The following is a 19,134-nucleotide window of genomic DNA, read 5'->3' as shown; positions in this document are numbered from 1 at the left end:
ATTTATCTTGTAGAGGTTTGTGCCCTGTGGCCAATATTTCCATTTCCCCCACCCCCCACCCCCCAGTAATCGCCAATCTATGATGTTTCTATGATGAACCCATCTTAACATATTGCTATTTGCTATTTGCATGTTGACAGTCTTTGGTAACCCAATGAAATAATGATGGAAATTTCAGGTATCTGGCAGATAGAGGCCCAGATTTCATCAAATCATAGTCACTCAGAGATCCTTATTCTTTTATCTGGTCCTGTTTTAGTTGCTCTTGAAAAGATGAGTCCGCAGGGAATTTTGATATGCCCATGATGTAAATCTCCTAGTTTAAAATTTTGATCAAGTTGAAATCCAGTGTGCCGGGAAGAATGCCTCAAGGTTGTAAATTAGCTGTTGCTTCCGGTTTTACTACTCCATTATTCGATGACACATGGGCTCCGGGTTTTAAATATCCTATGTCTTTATAGTATGAATAGATTAAACCACTATCTATAGTCTAGCTGATCCTATTCCTCAAGCCCTTGAAGCCTATCTTTGCTTAAGAATCAGGTCAGATTTTAATGTGACAGAATGAGATCGAGTGATTAAGGCAGCATTTAAGCTCCATGACCTGAGGTTGGACTAGATCTTAGAGGTACCAGACACAGTAATACTGTAAGATTGTCACAAAGGTCTATAGTTAGTCTTCTCAAAATCAGATGGGATAAAAATTACTCTTTATAGGGGTGCCTGGGTGGCTCAGTCGGTTGAGCAGCCGACTGTTGATTTCAGCTCAGGTCATGATCTCAGGGTCGTGAGATCGAGTCCCGCATTGGGCTCCACCCTCAGCAGGGAGACTGCTTGAGATTCTCTCTTTCTCTTTCCTTCGGCCCCTCCCCTCCACGTGTACTCTCTCTCCAAAATAAATCTTAAAAACAAATCAATTAACCAATAAATGTAAAGATTGGCCGAACCAAAAGAAAACTCTCTAAAGGTAGGAGACTGAAGACTACCAGTTAACTATAGAAGCCAAAGTTGTCATTGAAGTAGGAAGATCGAACTCTGTGGCTGCCAGTGGGTACAAATGAAGGATAAACAAAGACTTTCACTTAAGGAACATCTTTATTTGATCTTTAATATACAATATTACCTTTAATTTATAAAAATTACATATGGAGGACATGACTGGAAATCAGTTCAAGAGCGGCCAGTGGGTACCGATCTAGGTCATACTTACCCCACTTACTAATTTAGGGAAAAATTTTGTCAATGAATTTGAGAGCAGTGAGATTGAGGAATGGCATTTCAATTTCCAAATCTAGTAATTAAAATGGGGGATACCTTATTTAATTAATCCAACAAAAACTAATTTGTTTTCTAAGAAATAATTTTTCCCAAGAGCGAGCTGAACTTATCTCCATGGAGTGTCCTGGTAAGCAATTTGCCGTAGAATTCTGTAGCATTTAATAGCAGCAAGACATTTGCAATTAAAATCGTGTGCATATTAACTTGTACAGATGCGGGTTTATGAGTTTGTGTGCTCACACACCCACACCGAACTGAAGCGCTCGGGATATGCTGGACCTAGAAGGGCAGCTCACTTACAGGCTTCCCCTCCTCTAGAATTTCCCAAAAGAGTGAAATGCCTACTTGATAAACTTCGTAGTGAAACATCTCTCAGTCATGATGACTGGTGCACTGCAACGTATCTACTAGTAATACGGTGTCAGGTAACTCTGAGTAACTTCACGAGTGCTGCTGGGCTCAAGGCAAGTTTCAAAGAGACGAGCTGTTCAACGGTGGAAACGTAAGGCTGGCGTTGAGGGATGCTTTAATTTAAATATGACACATATTGACATCCTGAAATAATGCTATGGACTTGTAAAGGATTCGAGGCAAGTTATGTAGTAAGAGAAAAGGGAATGCTCCTTTTGGATGTATCTTTTCTCTGCACTCAGATTCAGGCTGCTGTAGCGGGAACAGAGGCAGTACAATTCTGCAGTCTAGAAAAGGAGCAGTGGCTGCCATATGGCAAGTGAGGCACATAACCCATTTTCTGTTGCTTCAAATTTTTCGAGAGATTGGTTTTTGCAGCACAGAGGTCAGAGACTCTATCATATTCTTGTTGTAGGGATCTGAGAGCACTCAAGTGGAGTTTTTGCAGCTCCAGCAAGCCAGAGTCCTGGTCCAAAGGCCAAAGAGCAGGCAGAACTCGGAGAGACTATAATATTTTGAGACCACAGAGACCCTCCTTTTTACACGGGGAGTCTGGAATTGTGGCATTAAATGACAAGGCAAGGAAACTGGCTGACAGCATACCCCCCAAACAACAACGACAAACGTCTCTTTCAAGACAGTCATATCAGATTGAAACCTGAGCAGACTCCAAAGACTGGATCTATTTTCAAGACAACAAAAAATATAGCTTTAGGTTACACAAATCCATAAATCATACATACACACCATCTTTTTGCTTTGAAAATGAATTATGCAACTCAGAGAGGAAAGATGCCGATCAAAGATTACATAAGGGTAATACAGAAATTAAACTTGGGATCAAATGTTACCAACCATGACCCATGGGCCAAATCCAGCTCTCCATGCTTTTGTAAATAAAGTTTTATTGGAACACCCTACAGCCTTCATTTACGTATCGTCTGTACCAGCTTTCCTGTTCCAATGGCAGAACTGAGTAGTGGAGATAGGACACTGTATGGTGCACAAAGCGTAAAATATTTATTATCTGGCCCTTTACAGAAAAGCTTGCCAACCCATTATAGATCAAAGAATGTTTCCATCATGATCTGAATGAGCTGAAGTAACAGAAAATCATCTTCACCTGTGTTCTTTAATCAGAAAAGTACATTAAAATATCTCCAGATCATATTTGGCTACTCAACCGTTCTGCTTATAATCTGCGTAGACAAAACTAGTTAACTGTGTTTGTTAGCATTTGTTAACAAGCACAGACAATATTAAAAATCTCCCTGTATAATTGTCTTATGTATATATCTATGTAAAGAATGGATAAGATATGAGCTAGCCAATTTGAAGGCAAGGAGACCTAACGAAACATAAGAACTCAAAATACGATTACTAGAAACTTGTTATTTGGAACTTAGAAATATTTTAGTATATTTTCCTTTATATTTAACAGCATGGGACCATGAGCAGGACCCTCAGTAGAGCAAGAACAATTTACAACTGTGGATTTTACCCAGGACTTATATGACAAAATTTTTTGAATATAAAATAACCAGCATTTTTATAAAACATTAATTTTTAATTATATAATTAAAGTGATATAGCAAAATAAGAATGTTTTTATTTCTAAAGTAAATATTTTAGTCAAAGTTGCATCAGAAGTCAAGTATTTCTTTGACATTTTCCAAGAGACTTTAGTTATTAACTACAATTATAGCTGTTAGTATTATATAGTAACACATTGCTTAAAATATATTATAAACCATATCTTTTCCTCTTTAATTTAAATGAAATATAAAATTAAGGACTTTGTAACATAATTCATACTGGAAAACATTTAAAATGGTATGAATTACTCTTACACAGAAAATGCCACTGGAACCACAAAGTGTTCTAACATTGAGAGTGCCTAGCATGATGCTTGGCATGTATTAGGGACTCCATGTTTGTTCACTCACCCTCTCATTCACCCGCACACTCATGCACAGAAATCCAGGCTGAAGGAGAAACTGCGTAACGAGAATGGCAAGCACAATCTTTTATCAACAACTCTGTAGCTTGGACAAAGACTTTGGCAAAGGAGAGTGGAGATGAGAAGCCGATGGTCACAGTTCCAAGCTGCTTGGTTAAGATCCACCAAGGGCAGACCGGGGGTGCCTCAGCTGACGTCACAGGGAATCGGGGTCAACATTCCACAAAAGGAACACATTCCTCCAATATCCAGGCTTCGCTCTTACATATAAGCATCTGCTCAAAGACAGGTGTAAGTGGGTGTCAGACACGAAACAGCACATACGTGCAACCCACCAGAAAGCAAGAACCCTGGGGTCTTGTTTTTCTGCAGAGGTGACTTTTTGGTTAGGGTCGCATTCGCTTGGCTTTAACAACTTCAGACCGGTTTCAAAAAAAAGTGTAATTCTAAAAGAGAAATGTAGAAGGTAGAGGGGTGTTCAACGTCTCTATTTTTATGTACCAACAGATCTCTCTACTCAGCACATTTGTGCCAAAGGCACAAAGTGAGGTGTCAGCTCTGTGAAGAGGTACCTGGAAAGGAGCACCTCTAGGCTCTTTGCGAAGGTCTTATACGTGTAATGAGTATTTTAACCTGAGTAATAGGTCTACAGAATGCGAAGGACGGTAAGGGACAGAAGAAAGTAAATACTCTGGGAAGCTAAGCAGAATGCGGGTTAAGGACTGATTCTGGAGGAAATAATTTTAAAAATCTGTAAAAAAAAAACAAAAACAAAAACATGACACTGGCAATTCATTTGTAGCTGACTTTAATTTCCTTTGGTATTCAGAGAAAAAAAAACAATGGAAGCATTGCGATAAGCGCTAGTCTTCTCTCATCACAGGGAAGGGAGTGGGTAGTGAAGACCCTTCAGCTGCCCCTCTCAGATTCTGAACTTGAGTGAGAACTGGCCATGCTCCGGCACCTCTCTGCCTCCTCTTAAGCCCCAGTCAGCCCAGAAATAGAAACCGAGCACTTGCGGGTGGGGACTCTGTCTTCTCTTTCCTTGAGAGACTCCTGGGAGACCAAGAAGGCCCCTTCACTCTGCACTCTTCTGAACAAAGTGCAAGCGGGCTCACTGCCGGCTGCCCAGCGGCCCTTTGCTACCTCAAGCTGTTCACTCTTTAGTGACTCATAAGTTGGCTTGTGCTATTTTTAGGAGGAAGGCTAACACGTTTTTGAGAACAAAATACTCTCCCTTTCTCAAGTTAGTCATCTACCCTTCTCATTTAAAAATTTTAATTTTTCAAGTAGTAAAAGATATTACAATTTCAAAATGTGTGCTAAAATTTAACTCTCTTAAAAACTGAAATAATGCACTGGCTCCACATCCTTACTTTCTAGGCATACTGAAAACACTGGGGGTAGTTATCTCTTACGGATCATTTACTAATTGTGAGGACTGTCTGACTCTTGGTGGCATAAGGTGATTGCCCTTAGAAAACACTTAATTCTATTAATTTATTAAATCTTTTCTCCAATTTAAATCTACTACATGCTAAAAGGTTAAACAGAAAAGCTATCAAAACAAGAAAATATGCCTTCAGAATGCCAAGGTGGGCTTCTTCCCCAAACACTGTTTCATGAAATCTTCAGTCAGCGTAAATATTAGACTAATTATATGCTCCCAACTTCTATTATCAATGGAAGCTGTTTGTATTAAATGTAAAGAAGAAAAAGTGTCTTGCACTGTGACATAAGTTCAAGGGACAGAAAATTCATAAGCATATTTATCTTACAATACAGTTCTTGATAAAATTTAATTTCTTCCCCTCAAATATAAAGAAATAGTACTTTCTTTAAAAATAAATATTACTGCAAAATCTACTGATGGTAAGAGAAACTCCTTTAGATATGCCCCAAATTTAGTTAATATAATTAATTATACCCCATTTTTTTTCTTTGCTAAAAATTATTTTGAAGGTGTTCTTTGGATTTCTATAAATATCCTTGCAGAAAATAAAAGCTGAATTTTATTTTTTACATAAAATATCTGTGAAAAGCTCACTCATCTGATGAGATAATAAATAAAGGATCCCCTGTTCCCATTCCAGATAGAATGTTTAAGAACGTTTCACTGTATTTTGTTTTCTAATAGGTTGTAAGAGAAATTTGGGTAAATTCAGAGCTGCATAATAGTATAGTGAATTTTGCCAAGCTACATAAAGTTGTAAGTTGAGAGATTTTACTAAATTTATAACAAGGTTAAAGTGGATAAAATTCACTTGGTAGATTTGGTTTGGAAAAAAAAAAAAAATCTCCTCCCAACAAAACCAAGGCTTTCTCTTAGAACAGGTTTCAAGGCGACAAACTGCAGCATTTCCCCCACTTTTGGTCATGCTACAAACACTAGAACTGATCAACATGCACAAAATCCCAAACCCAGGCTCGTGAGTAGTGGCTATGATAAATAGCAGTTTCAATGATTCCATGGAGACAAAGACTTGAAGAGTACTCTTTGTGAGATCGTGCCCCCAGAGAAAATAAAATTTAACCAAGAAATTTCAATGGAATACACTGGGATCTGAAACCGTTGCCAGTCTGGTTGTCCAATGGGGAACCTGAAAACTGAGACAGGGACGGGTACTTGGGTTTCTTTTTCCAGTCTTCATCACTCTTGATGCAGTTCCATTGTTCTTTTATTGTTTTAGTTCCTTCCATTATTAAAAATGGAGAGAAGGGGGAGAAACGATAAGCAAATATTTGATTTGAAAGCTGCTCCGCTTTGGAAGGAACGCATAAATAACTGGTTCCAAAGGCCATCTCTCACTCCCACAAGGTGCTCCACATTCTTGGCTTATTCTTAGACGGTCTAGACTCCAGATTCCAGGACTCTAAAAACAATATAGTAGTAGCAGGCAAAATTTCCCATGTGACCATCTCTTTAGGAATCCAAGCATACCAGGTCTTTGTCTTACACATACCAGAATATGTTTTGGTCAGGTATAAAATGGAATCATTTCAAAGTTGAGATATCTACAAGTTGAAAAGTCCTGTGGGGCACAGTCATGTGTCACCCTGCCATGGTGACTTATGAGGTCCAGGTTTCCCAAAGCCCCCTCTCCAGACTAATTTCTGTAGTGGTCCATGTAAACAAAACACAGGTGAGAATGGTCTTTCTGGAGCTGCTTTCATCGAACAGCAGGATTTCCTGAAAGTGTGGTGTTGGCTAAATGTAACACGGGCAGGGGATGAGCCTCTGTGTTGAATACCCAGTGGTCTAAAGGTAAAAGGTCATCACTGGAGAACAGCAGATACAAATATCTGAAAATAAAAAGGAGAGAAATGAGCTTCGATTAGAATTCAACAAGATCAAGTGATCTAGTTACAGTGGCAGAGGAAACCAATAACCTACTTTGAACAGCTTTGATGAAAAACACATCACAGAATGAAACCCACTCACTCACACGATCTAAAACAGTAACATGTTCTAGAATAGTGCAGAGCCTAAGAAAATCCAGTAAGATGAGCAACTAGACTTCTGATGTAAGACAGTTAATAAAGTCCACATAAGCACATAAGACAACAATGCTGTAAAAAGGCATCAAACAAACCACTTCATGAGTTTTCACAGACATTCTTTTAAAAGTCAAATATAAGATCAATCATCTATTTTGGCAGCTTACAGAGCTCACAGTACAAGTAGAAATTGATTAATTCACATTTATTAACAGACACTGAAGGAAATAACTAGTATATTGTCTGGACCTGGCAAGGACTTTTATATACTGATACTTGAGTAGTTTTTGCAGTTCTTCCAGCACGTAATGCAAACCGTTAATGAAAGTTTCGGAAACACCAGGGATTAATAGGAGGTCTAAGAATTTCATGATTGCTCTCCATAGGTAATAGCATTGTTTATATGAAGGCAAGGATTCCCGACCTCTCCATGGCGCTGCAAGCCACAGTGGTCACTCAGAAATCAACAGTGATAGAGGTGACACAAACAGTAATTGTTACCTATAATGTTGGGTACAGTCCAATCTAAATCCTATTAAAGGGGTCTTCAAGGTGAGCAAAAAAATCCAACTCCAGAGAGTTAGGAAATCTGGGTTCTAACTCTTCATTTCAGTAATAACTAGCTGGCCCTAGCATTAGGATTTGGTGAAGAACTCCTTTACAGTGATTTTGCTGAAATTGCTTTATCTTAAAAATAGGCACATTAATATCTCTTCTGATTACCATTACAGCTCTTAGATGACCGAGTAAAAACAGACAGCACTGATGTAAATGGGGGCTGCCTATCAATGTTATAACTGGTAAAGCTGGAATGGAGAATAACAGGGCTTCCAACCTCACTCCCTGACCCTTGACCTTGAGACTTGCTTGACTCGAATTTATTCACACCACGTCATGGGCAGAGAAGCTGGAACTGAAAAAACAGACTTGGCTGGAGGTAGCAAGAGACTGCTGGGGCTGCTTACTGTAGGGAGATCAGAAGCACAAGTTCTCAGAGTTCTGGGCATAAACATGTCCAGAAGCACTATGTTCTGTGCAATCCCATGTCTCTTGGTTAAATGTGGGCTCGTGGATCAGGCTTGCTCTAATTTCATCACTTCTTGAGAGAAGTGAGTGAAGGAACAGTGAGAGAAAATTCCAGAGTTTCCCACAAAATGACTCCTTTCTATGGGGGATGCTATGGAAGGACCTGATGTAAACACAAACATAAAAATCCAGAAAATAATGGATGTGGAAATTTTAGATAACACAAAGGGACATTATTTCTAGGTTTTTTAGGAATATTATTTTTAAACCATCACTTTTAAAAAGGATCCTAATTAATGGTGCTGGATGGCTCAGTCAGTTGATCCTGGGACTCTTGGTTTCTGCTTGGGTCTTTGGGAATGTCATCAGTCAAGGATCTTGAGATGAAATCGGCCTGGATTTAGGGCCTATCCTAAATCCAGTAACTCGCAATTTACAAATTTACAGGAGAAAGGAGAGGGAGATTTGGACCCAGAGGTGGGGGGGGGGAAGGGAGGTCATGTGCAGCCAGAGATAAGGATTAAAGCTATGTTGCCACAAGCCAAGAAACACCTTCAGAGGGAAAAGACTTCAGACTTTAGGCCTCCAGAATTAGGAGAGAATAAATTTCTGTTAGCCATCAAATTTGTGGTAATTTGTTAAGGCAGCCCTAGGAACTAACACAACTTCCACGGAACCCCAACCTCCTGGACACCTCTAGACTGCTGTTTGGTCCAACGGGTCTGGAGCAAGACTAGAGAGCAGGGGTTAGACATATGGGGACCCCCCCCCCCACACTCCCATCAACACACACACATTCTCATAAACACACATACTCACTTAAACACACACCACATGCACACTCTCACAAATTTATAACAAAATCAATGCTTGAAATTAAAGCAATATAGCTAAACAATTCTTTTTAATTTTGGATTACACATTCAGAAGAGGATGTTGAGGACATTGTATACTATCACTGATTTAAGATTTTTATTATTTATTTATTTAGATTTTATTTATTTATTTGAAAGAGAGAGTGAGCATGAGAGAGAGAGAAAGCACAAGCAGGAGGGAGGGGTAGAGGGAGAAGCAGACTCCCTGCTGAGCAGGGAACCTGACGCAGGACTCGATCCCATGACCCTAGGCTCATGACGGGAGCTGAAGGCAGACCTTAACCGACTGAACCACCCAGGTGCCCTGATTTAAGATTTTTAACCTGCATTTAAAAAATAGAACTGGTGGGGGCGCCTGGGTGGCACAGTCGTTAAACGTCTGCCTTTGGCTGTGATCCCAGTGTTCTGGGATGGAGCCCCGCATCGGGCTCCTCTGCTGGGAGCCTGCTTCTTCCTCTCCAGCTCCCCCTGCTTGTGTTCCCTCTCTCACTGGCTGTCTCTCTCTGTCAAATAAATAAATAAAATCTTAAAAAAAAAAACAGAACTGGAGAAGTGTGATCTTTGCTGTGAAAGCTGAGAAAAGTCTACAATCTAAATTAGCTACCACACTACTAATTTTTCCTCTAATATGAATTTTCTTAAAACTATGGTAGATGACAAGGCCGACAAAAGCCTATAAGTATATGAAAAGGTGCTATTAAGTACTTCAGTTTGAACGGATGTGTAGCTTAGTTTTTAGAGCTATTTTTCAATGTTGTTCTTATACGTCTCTTTTAGCTTTCTCTCATCTAAAGACAAGGTACTAGGGGGTGGTGAGGCCGGAAGTCATCTCAACACAAGCGCTGGTAGTAACTGAACAGGAAAGCTTTACAGAAAGAAAAGTCAACCAATCTGAGGAGAAAAATTTAAGTGTCAACAAAGAAATGGAAAGGCTAAAAGAACGAACTGCCAAGTTAATATGTACTTACTTAGTCCTTTATGTTGACTTATCAAACAAGCCTTGATGACTCATTTATTCTTCTTCACAACTACCAATGGCAATGTTCAGCATATCATGGAAAGATGTTACAGCTCTAAAAAGCCTTACATTTACATGTATATGTAACTCATAAAAAAAAAAAACCTTAGATTGTTTGAAAAATAATTTACTTAAAACTTCCATTTCATTTATACTTCTAATGTTTATATAATAACTTTGGAAAGGACTAGTTAGAAACCAAATTAAATTGAAACATACTCAGTGGAAATTATACTCTATAAAACACTGGGACATCTGGGTGGCTCAGGTGGTTAAGTATCTGGCTCTTGGTTTTGGCTCGGGTCATGATCTCATCGGTTGTGGGATCCGGCAGCTCCCAGGCTTCCCACTCAGCAGGAAGTCTGCTTGAAGATTCTCTCCCTCTGCACCCCTCAATGCTCTCTCAAATAAATAAATCTTAAAAAAAAAACCACATTAAAACATACAATTTTTATTCTCTCCAAAAGGACCTGCCCCCTGCTTTTCCCCACATCTTTTCTCAAATCTTCAAGTTTTTTGTTGTTGTTTTTTAAGGGGAAAGGGTGGGGAAGAAAGAAATCTTAAACCTAATATGGGTATATTACAAATTCAAATGCAAAATACACATGCATTTTTTTTTTTTTAAAGATAAACGGAAGAAAGCACATACTTCTGATCACTGCAATAGTTTAGGCTTTGTCTTGAGATTCTAAGGGAGCTGGGAGGAATTCATTTCCCTCTGCCCTTAGGGGCTGAATAAGTTAGGATGACTTTGCCTACAGGATACAGGATACCTAAACTACATCAACAGTGGGGGTTAGCTTCTATAACAAAGAGCCCAGAGGCAGATGGCAACAAAGGCTGGTTCATTCAGCAGTAAAACACTATCAGAGCTCTGAGTTTTGTAAAGGTTAATAAAATATTAAAATTTTCCTGGTGCCAAAACACCTTATCCTTCTTTCCCTCGTCTTAGATCACTGCCTTGAGAAAACTAATTGTCCCTCTGGAATGTACGTAAATCTTTTTAAAAGCTGCTTGCCAGCTTTACAATTTGGTTTCTTCTAGAGGCCTGCCTTTATAATGTAATCATCAAGGAAGATGCAGCCCAAAGTCCCTATCACTGTGGGACGCTAGAATAGGTGCCTTTTCCTCCAAAGCTCTTAACTAACCCTTGTCAGAGACAGAAGTGTCAGTTTTTCTTTGGATGAAGACAATTAATTAACACAGATGGTCACCCCAATCACCACGTGAATTTGGAGCGAACTATGTATAGCAAACGGTGCTGTGGAGGAAGTACTCTTACATAAGGACAAGTTACAATTTATCTTCAGAACACGTATGTAATGGATTCTATGCCTGGTTATATGGGAAGGTGAGATTTCTTTCTGTCTTTGCAATCTGCCTGTGATGCAAATTGCAGCCTGGTTTCATGCTTATCCAATGATAAAAATGTTTTCTAAAATGTTTTCTTTCTCTGCTGTATTTGTGGAAAGGATTTTCTGGGTTGGCAGAAGATTTGATTTCCAACTTTTCCCCCAGTCATCAGGATCTTCACAATTTTCTTGACTTTCTTCTCAGAATTAGATGCTCCATACCTTACAGTCCCACACAAGTCCAAAGTCAGAAAGTAAAGGGAGACCTCTCTGCAGATATGGGTCTATTTTGATAGTCTGAGACGTGTGTAGGAAGTGGTATCTCATTGTAGTTGTAATTTGTACTAATCATGTCTAGCATTTTTCATGAGCTTACTTGCCATCCTTATATCTTCTTTTATGACGTATCTGTCTAATTCTTTTGCCAGGTTTTAAATTGGGTTGCATGTTGTCTTATTGTTGAATTTTTAGAATCTGTCATATCGCCCAGATATAAGTCCCTCATGAGTTATATACTTTGCAAAATTTTATCCCAATCTGTGCCAAATCTTCTCATCCCTTCATTTTAATTCTCTTTCAAATGTCTTTCAAAGAGCAAATTTTTAAAATTTTTAGACCAACTGATCCATACGTTCTTTTAGGTATCATGCTTTTGGTGTAATATCTAAAAAATCTTTGCCTAGCCCAAGGTCACAAAGATTTTCTTCTGTTTTCTACTAAAAGCTGTACTTCAAGGTTTTAAACTTAGTTCGAACTGATTTTTTGTCTATGCACACAGAAATCCAATTATTCTACCACCTTTTGTTGAAAAGCCTATCTTTTTTCATCGCAATGCCTTTGCACCTTTGTCAAAAATCAGGTGTTCAGATATGTATCAGGTTTTTCTTCTCTGGACTCTCTGTTCCATCAATATATTTGCCTAGCATCATACCAATATCACAGTGCTTTGATTATCATAGCTTTATAGTAAGCCCTGAAATCAGGTAGTGTTAGGCTTCAAACTTGGTTCTTTTTCAAACTTGTTTTGGTTATTCTACGTTCTTCACATTTCCAAATGAAATTTAGGAACAGCTTTCTAATTTCTATAAAAAAGCCTCTTGAGATTCCAACTGGGATTTCATTGAATCTATAGATCTGAAGAGAATTAACAATGCTGAGTTTTCAGAACCATCAACAAAGTGAATCTCTCCACTTAATTAGCTCTTTAATTTCTTTCAGCAATGATTTTTAGTTTCCAGTGTACGGGTCTTTTATGCGTTTTGTCAAGATTTATCCCTAAGTATCTCATAACATTACGCTGTGTTTTTAAATTTCAATTTCAGTTGTTAGAATATACATAATTTTGATATACTAATCTTGCATCTGCAACTGTGCTAAATGCTCAGTAATTCTAGTAACTTTCTAGTAACTCCATAAGATTTTCCACTTCGATGATCATGTCTTCTACAAAAAAAAAAAAAGATAATTTTACTTCTTCCTTTCTAGTCTGGATGTCTTTTATTTCTTTTTCTTTTTTTAATTTTTTTTAATGATTTTTATTTATTTATTGGACAGAGATAGAGACAGCCAGCGAGAGAGGGAACACAAGCAGGGGGAGTGGGAGAGGAAGAAGCAGGCTCATAGCGGAGGAGCCTGATGTGGGGCTCGATCCCATAACGCCGGGATCACGCCCTGAGCCGAAGGCAGACGCTTAACCGCTGTGCCACCCAGGCTCCCCTTTTATTTTTTTTTCTTGACTGACTATACTAGCTAGAACCTCCAGTTCAGGGCTAAATAGAAGTGAAGAGGACAGACAGACATCCTTGTCTTATTCCTGATCTTAGGAGGAACACATTCGGGTTTTCAGTATGAGGTTAGGTGCAGATTTTTCATTTATGCTCTTTATCAGGTTGAGAGAGTTGCTTTCCATTACTGGTTTGCTAAGGTCTTATCAGGAAGGGATGTTCAATTTTGTCAAATAATTTTTCTGTGTCTACTGAAGTGATCACATGATTTTTCTTTTTCAGTTAATTGATTTTCAAATGTTAAACCTCTGTGCCTGGGGTAAATCCACTTGGTCATGATGTATTATCTATTGAATACGCTGTTTGATTTAATTTGCTAAAATCTTGTTTAGCTGCTTTATATATATCTGTTCATGAGGGATATTAGTCTTCTTTCTAATGGGAACCCTGCTGTCATTCTTATATTTGCTCCTTTCTACCTAACTTGTCTTTTTCCTCTGGTTGCTTTTAAGATTTTTTTTTTATTACCACTGGTTTCGAGCAATGGGATTATGACGTGCCCTTGGTGAAGTATTCTTCACGTTTCTTGTCTTTAGAATTTGTTCAGCTTCTTCGATCTGTGAATGTAAGTTTGCAAAGAGTTTGGCCCATATATATATATATATATATATATATATTTTTTTTTTATCCATTCCTCTGTTCTCTCCCCTTCACAGACTCCAATTTCACATATTTTAAGCAACCTACAATTGTTACACAGCTCACCAATACTCTGCATTTTTATAGATTCTTTTTTTGCTCTTGTTTTCATTTCGATTTCAACTGCAATGTCTTCAAGTTCACAAATCTTTTCTTTCACAAGGTCTAATCTGCTGTTAATACTCTATGGCGTATTTTTCAATTCAGGCACTGCAGTTTCCATTTCTAGAAGTTTGATTTGGGTTTTCTTATCTCCCATGTCTCTATTTAACTTTTTGAATATTTGGAATATAATCATAATAGCTGTTTTAATGTCACCTGCTAATTCTAACAGTAATAGGAGTTCTGAGTCAGTTTCAACTGATTATTTTCATTATTGGTCATGCCTTCCTGCCTGTCTGCATACACGGTGTCTTTGGCTGGAAGCCAGACATCAGTTTTACGTTTTGGTTGCTAGATAATTTTGCATTCCTGTAAATCTTGAGTTTTGTTCAGGTATAGAGTTAAGTTACTTGGAAACAGTTTGGTCCCTTCAGGTCTTGCTTTGTGATCTATTATGCAGATCCAAAGCAATCGATTTTTCCCACCACTGAGGAAGGACTATCCTGAGTACTCTACTCAGTGCCCTGTGAACTATGAGATTTTCCGGTCAGGCTCCTGGGAACAGGCACTGTTCATGACCCTGTGTGGTCACCATAAATGGTTCCCTTTAATCCCTCATAGAGGATTCTTTCCCCCACTTGGGTATAGCTTCTTTCCTCTGCTGTGTACTCCCAGGGGGATTCCCTTGGGTTCTCTCTCTGTGCAGCTCACTGCTCTCTGCTACTCTCCTATAAACACCCTTTAGTTTCCTTGGACTCAACAACTCCGATCTCCTCTGGGCGCCTGCTGCACTCGGCCTCAGGTCTCTTCCCTGTGCTGTGACCCAGAAGCTCTATCAAGGCAGCAAGCTGGGGCATCCCAGGGCTGCTGGGTTGTTTCCCATCTCTCAGAGACCGTATTCCTTCAATGCCTCCGCTCCAGTGTTTTGAAAACCATTGTTTCCTACATATTTTATCTGTTTGCTTGGGTGGAAGGGTAAATTCTGAGCCTTGTTACTTCATCTTGGAGGAAGAGTTGGGTTCCTCCATTTTGAGATACTTTGTAAAACAATTTGCTGAACACACCATGTACTTTCATGGAATCACTTAATCCTCTTTTATTAAACCAATCCAAAAAGAACATCAGAGCTAGTCCAGCAAGAACTTGTTCCAAGAAAGCCTTTCTGGCTCTTCTTGATCACTAATTCTTCTCCAAACTCTTCATATCTTCATGTAAAAGTCATATGACTTTCTAGAACTTTGTGAAAATGGACATTAAATCCATATATTTTTATTTTTCTCAATCCAACTTTTCCCTTCTTAAAATTAGGTATCTATTCTGTTGTTTCTCTCCATTATTCCTGAGAGAATATTAATTACAAAATTACATGTGTAGTAGTATCTTGATATGTAATTTCTTAAGATCCTTGCAATCATTTAAAATAACAAGTTACTTTTCTTCCTTTGGGGCACTAGTTTTCCTTTAATTACAGCCCCAGGTGTAAGTTATAGGCGTTGGAGGAGGGGGTGGGAGTTAAAGTGTAGATGCTTTGCATTTTATCTTATGATTCCCTTTTTAGCATGCCATTGCTTCTCTGACTTTTTATTGTGGTAAAAAACACATAATATAAAATTTACTATCTTACGAGATCTTGCCATTTGTGACAACATGGATGAACCTACATGTTATTATGCTAAGTGAAATAAATCAGAGAAACACAAACACTGTATGATTTCACACATGTATGGAGTCTAAGAAACAAAATAAATGAATAAACAAACAGCTGAATCAGACCCATAAATACACAGAACAAACTGATGGTTGCTAGAGGGGAGGGAGTGGAGGGATGTGCAAAATGGGTGAAGGAGAGTGGGAGATACAGGCTTCCAGTTATGAAATGAATAAGTCACATGGACAAAAGGTACAGAACAGGCAATATGGCCAATGGCATTGTAATAGCAGTATGGTGACAGATGGCAGTTACACTTGTGGTGAGCATAACACATATGGAGTTGTTGAATCAGTATGTTGTACACCTGAAACTAATATAACACTGTGTGTCAACTATAGTTTAAAAGAGACAGAAACAAAGAAATTTACCATCTTAACTATTTTTAAGTTCAGGAGTGTTATGTATGTGGACACAATTGTGAAACAGATTCCTGAAGTCTTTCATCTTACAAAATGAAATTCTATACACTTTAAAGTAACAATTCCCTTTTCCCTTTCCCCCAGCGCCTGATAACCACCTTCTACTTTCTGCTTCTATCAGTTTGGTTACAGCTACTTCATACAAGTGGAATCATAACAGTATGTCTTTTTGTGACTGGCTCATTTCACTGAACATAATGTTCTCAATGTTCACCCATAGTGTTGCTTCCCTGATTTTGATTCTAGTAAGCCTATCTCCCATTACTTCTAATGAATATTCTTTAGTCAGTCTGGTTTTCTTACTGTCTTTTTAAAGAACGGTAGCATATGTTTTCTCACACTGGGTTCCTTTCCATGAAATGATTTTTTTGCTTTACCTCACCCATTAACATGTAGCATTACCTCAAACTTTTTTTTATGACTACTCCAGCCCATGCCGAAGTTCCATTCTTTGAATCTCTAAAACATTTATATTCTACTTAGCACTTAACTAGACTGCAAGCTCCTCATACAGTGTTATGTTTCACATGCTTTAATTTTCAAACAGCACAATACTGAAAAGAGAGCAGTTACTTAATAAATACTTATGGATTTGACTTAGTTTGCAAATCAGCTGTCAGGGGTAAATGAGCAGAGAACAGCACAGAACAGGAGACTCAGGGGCGCCTGGGTGGCCCAGCCTTTAAGCGTCTGCCTTCGGCTCAGGTCATGATCCCAGGGTCCTGGGATAGAGCCCTGAATCAGGCTCCCTGCTCGGCGGGAAGCCTGCTTCTCCCTCTCACACTCCCGTTGCTTGCGTTCCCTCTCTTGCTGTCTCTGTCAAATAAATAAATAAAATCTTAAAAAAAAAAAAAAAAGAACAGGAGACTTAATGCTTTTTTCTTCATCCAGCTGGAAAAATAGTCCTCTCATGGCAGGAGGTTAACTTTAGGATCCAGTTACAGACAAGATAAAAGATGAAAGATAAATGGAAGGGAATAGTGCCTTGGTTTTTCCAGTCTTCCCTCCTGAACTGTTTTTTCCTTGGCTAAGAATCCTAACTCTAATAATCTCATTGATTCCTCACTCTCTCCCAAATACATTACTTGGACACTTTTCCTTACAAACTTAAAAGTCATACTATTCTTGATGCTTTACTGTCAAAAACCAATATCAGAACTCTCTTTGAATCTCCTTCAAAACCTTGTTCACTAGGGGATTAGCTTTGAAGTCTGGTAGCTGGCTAACTGTGCTTTCATTTGCTTATACTGAGAATAATTTTATAGGAACAGGCAGATAACAGGGGCTATAAAAAGGAGAACCAGAATTACTGGAGGACAAGATAGCAACATCAGTAACAATATCTGTCCTGGGCCACAATTCACTAGCTTTCCCTTCCTCCCCTGCCCTAGTATTTTACTATGAAACCTTCAAACCACAGAAACTCTGAAAGAATTTTACAGTGAAATCCGTACATGCTTACCTCCTAGACGTTACAAATAGCATTTTGGTATATTTCTTGATCACAGGCCTATTACCCTCTTCTTGTATTACTAGTTTTATCATACTAAAATAATCCCTCTAGAAAGAACAGCTAATTAGCAAACCTGGCTAAATTATCAAGAAAAACTTGATCAGTAAAATTGTTTGCAAAGGGAAAACTGGGAGTCTCACCAGAATTTTTTAAAAAACCAGAACAAACTTCGAATAACAAACTTTAGGCAACAATACTTACTTAAGTTTTAGAGGAAGAGTGTTGCCACAAATTTTGGCTGCTATGGTTTCATCTATGGCATCTCTACTTTAAGAAGCAGCACAATTAGAAACATTTACAATTTTATTTAATAATAGCAAATCATTTGATAGTAACTATTTATTTGATCATAGCAAATTAGATGCCATTACTTTTAAGGGAAGAATTAAAAACTTCCTAGAAAGAAAAAAGAACAAGATACTTATATGTAGTCAAATGGTAAACATAGTTCCTTTTTTCCCCAATTCCTTTCAAAAGCATAGGACTCATGCCATCAAAAACAGAACAGATACATAAAACATGGTATATCCATACAACACGATACTACTCACCAAAAGAAAAAAGTGAACTACTGATACATGCAATAACATTGATTTATCTAAAAAAACATTATGCTGAAGAAAACGGCCGACAAAAATAAGTGCTTACTGCATGATTCCAATTATATGAGATTCTAGGCAGGCAATCTATAATGACCAAAAGCAGCTATGTATTTGGGGGTGTGGCGGAAATCACCGTAAGACTAGGAATGAAAGCGTTCCACAGTAATTGCAGTGGTAGTTACCAAGGCTTATGTATTTGCCCAAAGACAATAAACTTCACATTTAAAATACTTCATTAACGTGGATTTTTAAAATTAAAAAAAAAAAAAGGCTAAAGGAAAAGGATGGAAACGGAAAATAACCATATTATGTGTTACTGCTACATAAATACAATTTGGGTTGTAGCTCCCTCTACTGCAGCAAAAAAAAATGGCAAGGATATTTCAAAGTAACACAAGCTTGAAACTGAAAGAAGGCTTCTACTAAACAGTGCCAGTGAAATTCACTCTGCATATGTATGTGTGCCTACCATCTGGATTGCACTGTGACACTGCAGTAAGTCCTAAGAGGAATTAGAAACCGTGCAGACCCTGGTTTTGGTCCTCCAACCTACCATCCGAGGAGACTGGACAACATGAACACAGCAGCTAACAGCAATGCTTCGCCCACCTGACCGCATGGTGTACTGGCTATCCCTCGTCAGCAGAGGTAATGCCTTGACCCCTAACTTGTGCCATAAATGGTGTACTCACTCACAGGTGTCAGCGGCTCCTCAAAGACCACAGCATCAGCATCGCCTGAGAACTGGTTACACATGCAGATTCTTAGACCCCACTCAAGACCTACTAATCAGAATCTCTGGTGCTGGAGCCCAGCCATCTCGTGTTTTACCAAGCTTTCCAGGTGATTCTGATGCAAGCTCAAGTTTAAGAACCGCTGCCCTAGGCTTACCACCTTTATCTAACTTTTAACACTAGTTAGTTGGCACTGTTTCTGCTTTTCTCCT

The 19,134-nt window shown here is 38.6% G+C and overlaps 1 protein-coding gene across 1 annotated transcript in view; it reads right to left on the bottom strand.

The window, feature by feature from the left end:
- Positions 1-3,691: 3,691 nt before the first annotated feature.
- The window catches only part of MAN1A2 (mannosidase alpha class 1A member 2), a 189,996-nt gene continuing 174,553 nt past the window's right edge, over positions 3,692-19,134 (bottom strand). Inside the window, exon 13 of the mRNA XM_002924539.4 lies at positions 3,692-6,952. Within this exon, the coding sequence (XP_002924585.1) occupies positions 6,820-6,952 (133 nt within the window). The 3' untranslated portion in view covers positions 3,692-6,819. The remainder of the gene's footprint in view (positions 6,953-19,134) is intronic.

This window comes from Ailuropoda melanoleuca, chromosome 2, assembly GCF_002007445.2.
Source record: "Ailuropoda melanoleuca isolate Jingjing chromosome 2, ASM200744v2, whole genome shotgun sequence".
In the NCBI taxonomy this organism is placed as follows: domain Eukaryota; kingdom Metazoa; phylum Chordata; class Mammalia; order Carnivora; family Ursidae; genus Ailuropoda; species Ailuropoda melanoleuca.
This window is presented reverse-complemented; position numbering and strand designations above follow the sequence as displayed.